The following is a 12,101-nucleotide window of genomic DNA, read 5'->3' as shown; positions in this document are numbered from 1 at the left end:
AAGATACTGACCATGCATTATGGAACAGTTTAAAAAAATAAAAGTAAAGCTCAAAAAATTAAGTTAAAATAATGTATTACCAACTTTTGACAGTTCTTCACATTTTAAACGTCCCTGAACTACAAATACATTTTTAAAATTATATTTTTTGCTTGTTTGTTTGTCTCTAAAAACTATTATTCAAAAAAAATTGAGATATAAGGATAAGATTTGGTATATGATCTGTCCGCTAAATTTGTAGATTTCTATTAATTTTGAACGAAATCTATTCAGAGCGATTCTTTATGTCTATCTTTCCGAGTACAAGTGATAAGATAACTACAAAACATTAAGAACTAAATACATGTAATTTGGTATATAGGTTTAGAATCTATAATGTAGATCCGAATGAAATTTCGAAACAAATCCATCAAGGGACAGGCCAACATTTAGTCTGTATTTTTACAAGCATTTAAAAGAATATTACTTAAAAATTCAATGTTTTAAATATGTGAAATTTGGTAATGTGAATTTGTGACTACATTTATAATTCTGTATCAAATTTTTATTTCAATTGATCTGACAGAATACATATAAAATATACATTAGATTTTCTGTAACTTTTACATTAAATTCATCTCGGCGATTAATCGCCAAAGATCGTAAAGATCGCAAAAGAAATCGCCGTAAATCGTACGATAATAGGCATATGCATTTAAACGCAATAATTTAAAAATGTAATTAACCAGGTAAATTAAATGTGGTGTGTGATCTTGTGACTACAATTGTAATTCCATTTCAAATTTTGATTTTAATTGGTAAAAAAGGGGCCTAAAAGACATATTCGGTTTTATGGTACTTATGTATTAACTGCATGTTTGTGTGTAATCGCAAGAGATCGCCAGATATATTTATTAGAAATGATATATTTATGCCAAAAGTTGATGTCCCTATTGCTCTACAATGACCTGCGTTAAAATTCTAGAGCCAGCTTTCTTTAATGTATAATGAAGCAAGCATCTCTCGTGTATGGAAATAAAAATCTGCGCACTCTTGGTATTCATAGTCTTGTACAAAGTCCAAAATTTTATGCGGAGGTATAGGGATAACACCTTTATTAGAGAGTATGTGTGAAAGTCTCAGAGAGACCAGTCCTAATGGGTTTTTAAATATATTGTATTTCCAGAAGACCAATTATAATTATAAAAGTTTGTCTTGTGAAATATAAGGCGCTTTTATTCACCGAATTTTTTTATAGAAATTTTCGTAGATCACCATATTATCTCTTTGTACAATTTATACTTGAAAAATCAATGAGTTAATGTATGGTCTACTGAATAATATGAGGATGAGAAGAGAATATAGATAGAAACCTTGAAAACTAAGCATTAATACATGTATTCTCTTTTAAATCAAGTATAAAGAAAAAGGTAAAAAAATAATACTGTGAATCGGGTGCAATTTATTCAAGCAAGGACTAAGTATACGATTGCTCACAGTAATTGCTGCACGTAATTGTACAGAAATAAAACTGCCTTTTTTATTTTTTTCCGAAGACTCCTCCCCCACCTCAGCCCACTCCTCCGAAAACGGAAGAGCTGCGGAAGAAGGAGGAGGCCCTTCTTCAAGCTCAGCTGAGCCTAGACAACAAAAAGAGAGAAATACAGAATCTGCTGGACAGAATAGCTGAGCAGGTAGGTACCTTGAATGACATCCAAATACAATGTACACAAGAATATTAAAATATCGATATGTCTGATGTAATTTCATTTATTAATTCCTTGATTATTTAAAATTTTATTTATCGTTTGCTCTTGAGATTATATGGCGAATTCAACAGTGATCCTGATTATTATGGTGGATGTCGCCAAATATAAAAAAATATTCTATGATAATATTTTAATTATAAAAATGCAAAGATTAACCACTTAATTGTTTTGGCCGAGTGCCATACGTGCGTCGATTTATCGAATTTTGATAGCTGTAAGCAAAAAATGAATCATTCATAACGATTATAATTCAATATTAAAATTACTTCGAATATATAAATAAGTCAAGTATTTAATGGATTTCCATTTGAATCACAATAAGAAAATATTCTCAAAATAGAAGGTGTTGTCTTATTAGATAGTAAAGAAAATAAAAAAGTGAAGGGGTTAAAGAATCAGCGATGATGTAAGATTAAGTTACATTTTTTCTGTATTTTTTAGTATTCTCTGTGTTTTATTTATTGATAACAAATCTACTATAATAATTGATTTTGCACTTCTAAGAAAATATATGATTTTGCATACAACTACAACTACATTTGTAATTTTTTTTTTTTTACGGATACAAGTTTTTAAATGTTCTATTTTTTATTTAACGCAGGAGAGAGAGCTGCAGAAAAGTAAATCTCGTCAATCGAAACAGCTGGATACTATAGACGGTATGTTTAAATTATCATATTATACACAACATACAAACTATAGAAAATCGCTATAATTATTAGCTAATGCACTATAGATTTACATTTTTATTTTCAAAATTATTTAGGATCTTATATGCGAATAACATTTTGTGCATTATTAGCCTGAAAAAAATATCCCCACAGTGCCCTTAGTTTGTGTTTTAATTGATTGCGTTATATTATGCCTTGATATTAAAATTTTTCGTTATAAATAAAAAATTGAAAGGCATAAAAATATCCTTGATGCCTTTTAAAATTAAATATAAAACATATTAAGAGGTGTAGAATATTCTTCTAGTGGGGTAAAATTTTTTCTTGGATTAAAAATTAATGAGTCATGAATTCTTCATAAAGAGGGCGCTATACTTAAAAAAATATATAAAAAATACTGAGAAATATCACACTGTTACTCGTTGTGTGTTCCCAGATCTTTAAAACTCTCTATTTTCAACAAAAACTGCCTTTCATCATACATCATCTTCTAGTCTATTATGGTTTGTGACCATAATTACTGAATGAATTGAAGAAAGTGTATTTCGTCACAGAAAGTTACTAAATAATTATCTTCTACAATCTGCCACCATATTATTTCACCATGTGCTCCTTTTGCAGCACAAACCACAACCAAACTGTTCTCCATTCCAATTCATGAAATCATTAACACTGATTGCGAAAAAACCTCAATGATGGGCGAAATTCATGTAATTAATTAATGGTTAATTTGCAAATCCCTGGAAACCTCATTTGTAAATAAAAGATATGAATTAAGGTGTTTTTATTTCCTTTTGTCTGTTTTTGAGATATTCCACTATCTTTGGGATAGAAAAATTGGGAAAAAACTGTTTTAATAACGGGAAAAAAATTCACATTACGTATATTTAATATAAACCACACTTCTCTACTCCTTTTATTTGATTTTATGTTTAATCTTAAAATATTCTAAGGTCTTTCTCCATCCTACTTTTTAATTCAACTAATTCTTTTCTTTAACCCTTTTTAAAGGGCCATTTTTTTCTAGTCACATTATGTTAAAATATTTTTAGGCTTGAAATTAGAATAATAAAAAGGAATCATTTAGCTTATTAGATAAACTTAATTTGATTAATTAATTAATTTGGTTAATTAATAATTAAGTGACAAACCAAGACACATCATTTTGTGTGATATAAAGAACTAAAGCATCTAAGTTTCTGTCTTTCTAAAAAAATTTGTCAGAACTTATGCCAACCTACATAATTTCATACAAAGATTGATAAATTTGGTGGGAAGCATACTTCCCACGGCCTTAGAAAGGGTTAAAAAAGAATATGACAAAAAGCTATTTGTGAGTAAAATTAAAAATGCATTTTAAAAAAATAATTGCCAAATCACGATTATTAAAAATACATTAAAGAATATGGGCATTCTTAATATTTCTTTATAATAATATTCTTAACATTTCTGTTTTTAATTTCTTCCTGAATTTTTATCATATTTATTTGTCACGATAACTTTCTGTTGACTTTTCCTAAGATTTTGCCATCTAAATGCATTTATGAGATGAAAATGTATTTAAAAGGAAAATAATAAATTATATCTCAATCTTTGTATCATTTTAAAACAAGTTATCCAAATTCTTACGGATTTCAGAAAAAAAAAATTGTATTTCCTTCCATTGTTTAAAATTTATAAGTAAATTTGTAACTGTCTTTAAAAATAATTGTATAAAAGTATGTTTTGTTTGCCTTCCAAAAACATAAATGAGGAAATCAAAACCCTAGCTAATTGAATAAAATTATTATAAAACTTCGCAAAAAGTCACATTTATTATTCTTAAAATGCATCTTTCTTTTAAATGCAGATCTTAATATAAAGCTTCAAAAAGTGGAATCGAGGTGTTCCAATCTGGAAGAAGAATTACATTCATCCAAAGAAAAAAATGGAGGTATGTACACTGCCTAAAAATAAGGTTTTTTTTTTTTAAATCATGCTTAGTATTTACTTTATTTTCATCAAGTGTTCTTTTATTTAAGCATGCAGCATTAAACACCATTGGCGAATGAATATTTCGTATTACAAGCAAATAGGACAATACTATTTCGTCCTTTATAATTAATAAAATAATATTACAATAATAAAATAATACAAAAAAAATTTTGTGACACATATTCTTATTTATGTCAGAAAAGCTTTTTGTATTTAAATAACAAACGCATGCTCTAAGGATTTCAGAAATTTAATATTCAAACAATGAAAACAAAGGGAGAAAGAAATAATTATGTAACCTTCTGTTGGTGACAACACAGGTAGTAAACTTTGAATGCCTAATGGTTTTCAAGATAATTGATAATTGATAATTTCAAGATAATAATTGAGAATGTGAACCAAAATTTCAAAACATTAACTTATGTACATCTATGAAAGGTTTCTACTACTGGATTCTGCTGTTGTTGCTTCTCCCCCTTGGAATGAACACTAATTCAAACCAAGTCCAAGAGATCGGGGAAAGAGGCGTGCAGTAGCTTCCGATGGCAAAGACCCCTGAACACCCGAAGGCAGAAGACTGATTTCTGGCTCACATGAAGATGACACTCGTACACTCACTTGCACAACCCCTTTTACAAGGCGGGGGGGGGGGGGTCTCTTTCACACATTTCACAGATAGAACACAGCGTAAAGAATAACCATGCCCGAATCCGGGAAGCTCATATCACGGGGAAGACGCTCTACCCCTAGGCCAGGACGGCGGCACTGTTTGATTCTGATAATTTTATCTATCACTTCGTTTATATTATCAAAGTATTAATAACCCTCTGACTGCGCAATTTTTTTAAAATCCCTATTTAGATGCGATGTTTGTAAATAAGTTGAAATATTTTTCAAACAAAGTGAACTGATACTATATATTACACGATAACAATATGATATAACAGAAAAAATAAACGTAAAAATAAACACTCTAAACTTCGAAAAACGCGGGATGCAATAGAAAAGGGACTGATTACCAACCCGCGGAAATCACGAGATGAGCAGCTGGAGGGTTAATACATAATTGAAATTTTTATTAAAAACCGAATTGTATTGCGTAATATAAGATAAAAAGAAATATTTATATTTTCTTTTTTCAGCATAATTATTTATATGCTCAGTAAAAATAAAGCAAAAAATATATAACATTTAACGGCATATAAATATCGTAAAAATATATAACTATTCACATCTTTTGTGTCCTCGACTAAAAGATGTCCTCGATTGTGATTAGATCGGCGTTTATTTCCTTGTTAAACATCTTTGTGCTGTTTTGTTATAAACGAAAGCTACTTTTTTAAATGAATGTATTAATAATGAAGGTTTTACTTCTGCATTTACTAAAACTCAAAAATTATATCTCTTGAACTTTCTTTGAAATGACATAGAAAATTGCATTCTATAAGCGGATATTAGAAATTTCTGCATAATAGTATTTCACAAAATGACCAATTTGGGCAATTTCCTGAATTATCAGTGCTTATCTATCATTTATTTATTTATTTATATTTTATTTATTTATTTAATGTTGACAGAACTCGAGCGGCGGCTACAAGTGTCCGAAGAGCATGTGTCCACCCTTGAGGCAGAGAAGAAGCGTCTAGAGAAGCAGCTCCTTTCTCCCGAATCCACCCCCAAGGAGCAGGCTCTCCTTTCAAGACTCGAGGAAAAAGAAAAGTGAGTCATTTCAACTCCAAAAAGTTTTAGAGGAATGAGTGATTTTTCAACTTTCTTATATCCTTCCTTCCAGAATGAATGATTTTTCAACTTTCTTATATCCTTCCTTCCAGAATGAGTGATTTTTCAACTTTCTTATATCCTTCCTTCCAGAATGAGTGATTTTTCAACTTTCTTATATCCTTCCTTCCAGAATATGAGCATTTTGCATCTAGTTCCGTAAAGCGAACCAAACTGGCAAGGAACGAAATTTAACACTGGTCTATAATATTAGTGTTAATACATGGCATATTTACGTAATTTATAGTTCTTATATTATCATGGTGATATATTCTAATAAATAAATAAAATATATTGTTAATCCAGATAGTTCGTTGCAGTACAAGAAGAGTACTAAATTACAAAATTTTTAATAGAGAAATAAGCGAGAATTCGAATAGACAAATCAATAGACAGAACATCCACTACAGTCAGTCAATACAGACAATCACAGCGCTGTCAATCAATACAGGCAATTCTAACACAGCCAATCTATTCAGTGGATTCAATGAAATTGCTTCATTCTAAAAGCTTTAAATTAGAAATTGGAAGCTCTGATATAAACCTACTCGGTTTCAAGTAATCAACCTGGGCAGTTCATTTCAGAACAATCAATATAGATAGATCAATTTCTAAATTTCAAATATTTTTAGAGAAATTACTAACATTATTTTCTATTGACTTTCTGCCAGTTTACTTTCCAGATATATTGCACCTTATATAGTGAACAAAATCGAGCCTGCATTTTGGTACTTCTTCTTCTTGACTGATTGTTTCAAAATTTGACACTTATCTACAATTTTAGTATTATATGACATGTCAGATTTCATTTATCTAGCATGTTGCTCTTTTGAGTGAACTTGTCCACATAACTTTGAACAGACAGATCGATGGAGAAACAATTCTTTGACAGATTCGATCCAAAACCGAACACGAATCGCTATATTTAGTGATAAAATTATAAATCAAATTTCATCCATCGACTTCCTTAAGTTTTGTGTATTCGTATTCACATGCACATGCACATGAAAAAAAATATATTTCTTATTCGACCAAAATTAGATGAAATGTGTCATTTTTGAGTAAATATCACATAAATAATTTTTGTGATTACGGGGGAAAAAATCACAGTTAAATTATTTTTTAGTTCTCATGAATATCAAAAACTTAGAGATTTATTAAAATCTCGAGGAGGAATTTTTTAAGATTAAAAAAAATATATGTATTTCTATGTATCAGAAGTGTTAGTTGAAAGCACAGCTACAGGATAGAAAACACAACCGTTTTCCTTCGTTTCATACTTTTGAGAAGCGCGGTGTCATACCTCACCCCTTGAACCACCAAAACTTGGGTTGAAATTTAAATGCTTTCAGTAAGGCTAGCAAAGTATTCATTGGTTTAATTACCATAATGTATGGAGCAAATCATATCATTCAATGTATGGAATCTTCAGATTCTTTTATAACTTTTATCTTTAAATAGAAAAATGTGAACTAACATAAATTCTACGTTGATATCAATAGAAGAAAATCGCTAGAAATAAATTCGCGTGTTGAAAATTGCACTTTTAAGGTTATGCTAATGTTCGTTCCCGTTTGACACAAATCATAAACTGGCGGAAGTGGTTTCCCAGCAACTTCCTCACATTCTCTCCACTAAAGGTCTTATGCCCTTTCCTCCGCATAAAATTGTGGAGTGGAAAGTAGGCGAATACCTTGCATGGCATTGGTGAGCAATAGTTACGAAATATAGATAGTTAGCGTGAATCTAACATTTTTACTGTATCTATTTCTAGAATATGTATTTTAATCTCCGTTTTACCGACCTTTTGATTCTAAAATCTGAGTCAAAACTGTAGTTTTATAATCTTAAGATCACATACCGAATTTCATTGATTTAATCCTTTCTAAGGCTGTGGGAAGTATGCTTCCCACCAAATTTATCAATCTTTGTATGAAATTATGTAGGTTGGCAAAAGTTCTGACACATTTTTTTAGTAAGTCAGAAACTCAGAGGCTTCAGTTCTTTATATCAGACAAAATGATGTGTCTTGATTTGTTAATTAATTATTAATTAACCAAATTAATTAATTAATCAAATTAAATTTATCTAATAAGTTAAATGAATCCCTTTTCTTATTCTAATTTCAAGCCTAAAAATATTTTAACATAATATGACTAGAAAAAAATGGCCCTTTAAAGGGTTAAGTCATTGCGTTTGCAATACCAATAGAACGGTCAACCGTTTGGAGTATTATTATGTTCAAAATTTTGCAAGTATCTATGTTTTAGATACTAAACCTGTATGTCAATTTTTATCTGCCTAACTATTTGCATTTTGTAGGTATCGAGTTCACGTGTCCTCAAATAGGTAAACAAACGGAGAGATTCACTGAGAATTGATTTCATTCCAACTTTGATGGATATTTCCATATATCAATTTTCAGCCGTTTGTCTCAAAGCATTTTGAGTGACCGTATTCAAAGACAGACTGATGGACAGACATAACGCCAAAATTATGCTTTTCGGACTGAGTGAGGTGTCAGACAAAAATTCGTCAAAATATCGATTTCGAATTATTTGACATTTACAATGCTTTTTCTATACTTCGTATATGATAAAGTTTTTTTAAAAAATGCAATGCGCATGCGCAGAATTCATCTAAAAGCTTCTCCTCTCTTCAAAGAAAGACCTATAACACGCAAATAGTATATATCTCTGTCAAAAGGTTTTCTTGCGTATCTTTAAAAAATTCTCCATTATTTATTTCCCAGGGACGTGCAGAAGTGGCGTAAGGAAGCAGAGAGCTCACGTTCAGAAGCGGACAAGTTCCACGAGGAGCGAGAGAAGATGCGGAAGGAGATGGAGGAGAAAGTCCGCCTCCTCACTGAGCAGCATAGGGAGGAATGCAGGAAGGAGAAGAAGAAAGCCATGGTGAGCTATGTTAAGGTCCATTCACGAAGGCACGTAGGAAATCTTCGCAGAGAATCAGGGAATAGTTGTAATAGTAAAAGTTTGAATCGTCTGATTTAATGATATTTTGGACGATAGACATTTTCGAAAAGATAGAAATAGAAATACGATTTGGGGAGAAGATGGGAACTTTTCCTTTCCGATCTTTCAATTGAAATTTTACATGGAAGCAAATTCTATCATTTACTTTAGACTATTTTTATCTTAGCTACTAGAGTTTAAAAATCCACTGAATTTTAAATTGAATAAATTGAAAATGAAACTCATAAGCTGAAAAAACTCTTGAATCGAATTATTTTCATTCAAAGAATATGATAAAAATGAGAATTTCCAGACTATTATTTTTGCAATTTTTTTCATAAAAATATGGCCTTCATAGATTTTGTTATCATTTATTAAATTAGAATGCATTTTTATTATTTTTATTCCAATTGTAAGAAAAATATCCAAACTCACCGTTATTGTGGTTTGAAATTTATATATATATATATATATATATATATATATATATATATATTTCACCATCATTATTATGCATATGAAGAAAAGAATAAAATGAAATAAAATATAGAATACCAATATTAGTTAGCATTTCCTATTGATTTACATTGGAACTTTATTGGGAGTTATATTGATTAATTGATATTGAATTTATATTATATGCGATTCTGTATTACTAGACGACTGTCTTCGGCTTGGACTGCCGGCTTTTTATAGTTTCCGGAGCAGAGCAAAGAAGATTCTAGAACAATCAAACATATCTCAATTATGGTTCTATTGCCAAAATTCTTGAAGATTCTAGAATTCCATCCATCAACATCAAATGGTCGCCAAATTTGTTCTAACCCCGGGGATTTATAATCAGACATCCGATCAGTATCCAATAGAACTGATCGTAAAACGATCTTCCCTACGATGGAACTAACCGTGCTGTTATGCAAAGAAAAAATTCGTGAAATAGAGTAGAGAATGCTAATATTAACTGTCATTTTCTATTGATTCATATTGCAATATATTTCAATTATAGTGATTTCATACAATTTTATCGGGAGTTATATTGATTCATTGATACTGAATATTTTTGCTAAAAATATTAATAAATATATATTTGAAGCAGTTTCAATTAAAACTTAATCGATTCTTAATAATTACAGCTTTTAAAAAATAAAGTGAAAATTTTTGCCTGAGATCATGATAAGAATGGAAAGGTCTTGTGAAAAAATACTGCAACAAAAATGAAATTATCCAGTACACTTCTGATGAGTAATAACCGTGTTTCGAAATTAAAAAGGGACTAAAATAATATTCGGTACCTGTACTGCATTACAAAAAAATATTAATAATAAATTCTCAGGTTATGTGCTGTATATTTTTGGAACAGTCTCTCTTTTTTTACGCGAGTAAGTATACTAGAAATCGTTAATCATGAAACCATTGGCCAAGACAAATTTTTTGGATCTTTTCCAAGGCACCTGGCAGTGTTCACCATTAATAATCACGAAGTATTTTTATTTCTATAACCTATGGATCATTCAGTCAGCCGAACAGCTCACGATAGTCTGTTTTACTTCACGCAGTTCTAACTAATTTAGTATGTTATACAGTTACGCTCGAGATTTTTTAAATGTTAACAAAATTTTCATTTTACATCATTCATTTTATTAAAAAAACTGGCCAGTTTTTTTTTTTTTTTTTTAACATTTTAATTTTTGATGATCCCCATTTGTAATTTTATCAAAAGATCTAGATGCTGAATCTATTTCTCTAGAATATTCGTTGTGAGTAATATATTTGTACAAGCTTTATCCCTGGAGATTCAAAAAGTATTCCCGCAATCCGAGAAATTAAGAAAGCATTGACCTTGACGAAGTGAATAGAATCTGGTATTATATTTTGGCTATTTAGCAACAAAAAAAAATTGATTTAATTTTTTACTCTTGTAATGTATTTAAAATTTCAAATAATACTCAAAATAATACAGAGAATAGTGCAGTCAAACACCAATTAGAATTTTTATATAAATTATTGCTTTCACATTTATAAGTTCAAGGTTTTTCCTCCCCTTTGGTGAATGGGTATCTGATCTTCTCAGACCGACGAATACATTTATTGAGAGGGAGATCAATTATTGTACAGCATACTATTTTTGGTGTTACAGTTTTTACACTACAGAAATTAATTAGTGAAATGAATATAAAATAGTGCTCCCTTCAACATCTTATTTTATTTCTGGTACATGCACATATAAATGTTTTATATGGTGCGTGTGTTCTTAGTATACATATTTTTGGCAATATATATATATTCTTGATATACAATGCATGTGATACATGATTATGCATAATAAATCAGTATAATTTTTAAAAAAAAATCACATATAAAATATTCAATCATATAAATGTACCATTAAAGATCCTTTATATCATCTCTTATGGTACAAGTTTTACTTGAACACACACACACGCACACGCATACATATATATATATATAACATATTTTTGGTTGAAGCAGAAGGCAGGTTTGAAGACATAGACGAGACGTTGTATTTTTAATTTTGTTTCATTCTCTCTCTACCACCATCCAGGAAAGCATAATTATTTACAAGACGCAGCGCGGCGCAAAAGCAAAAGTAAGAAAGAAGGGAGGAAGGAATGAAACAAATGATCACTAGTCTTATAAAACTTGGGATTTCCGGCCACTCGCCAATTCAAAACATTCGTTGACCTTTAAGAAGGGCAACGGAAGTATCACTTTCATTCGATACGTAGATTCGATACTGATGGCGCATTAGTTTTACAGAAGAATTAATTAAACCGAAAGTGGAATTGGATCACGAAATAAGAGAATATTTTTAGAATGAAGTTACTATGGGCTAAATTATGATAAAATATTGGAAATTAATTAAATTGAAATTAGAATTAAAATATCATTATATATATATATATATATATATATATATATATATATATGATAAAACA

At 29.9% G+C, this 12,101-nt stretch overlaps 1 protein-coding gene across 2 annotated transcripts in view; it reads left to right on the top strand.

The window, feature by feature from the left end:
- The window catches only part of LOC129963014 (restin homolog), a 101,447-nt gene that overhangs the window by 58,611 nt on the left and 30,735 nt on the right, over positions 1-12,101 (top strand). For both annotated transcript variants that reach the window (XM_056077029.1, XM_056077021.1), the window contains exons 9-13: positions 1,536-1,673; positions 2,350-2,407; positions 4,269-4,352; positions 5,971-6,112; positions 8,925-9,084. In XM_056077029.1, coding sequence (XP_055933004.1) covers positions 1,536-1,673; positions 2,350-2,407; positions 4,269-4,352; positions 5,971-6,112; positions 8,925-9,084 — 582 coding nt within the window. The remainder of the gene's footprint in view (positions 1-1,535; positions 1,674-2,349; positions 2,408-4,268; positions 4,353-5,970; positions 6,113-8,924; positions 9,085-12,101) is intronic.

This window comes from Argiope bruennichi, chromosome 1, assembly GCF_947563725.1.
Source record: "Argiope bruennichi chromosome 1, qqArgBrue1.1, whole genome shotgun sequence".
NCBI classification, from domain to species: domain Eukaryota; kingdom Metazoa; phylum Arthropoda; class Arachnida; order Araneae; family Araneidae; genus Argiope; species Argiope bruennichi.
The sequence above is the reverse complement of the archived record's forward strand: the minus strand, read 5'-3'. Positions and strand labels throughout refer to the sequence as shown.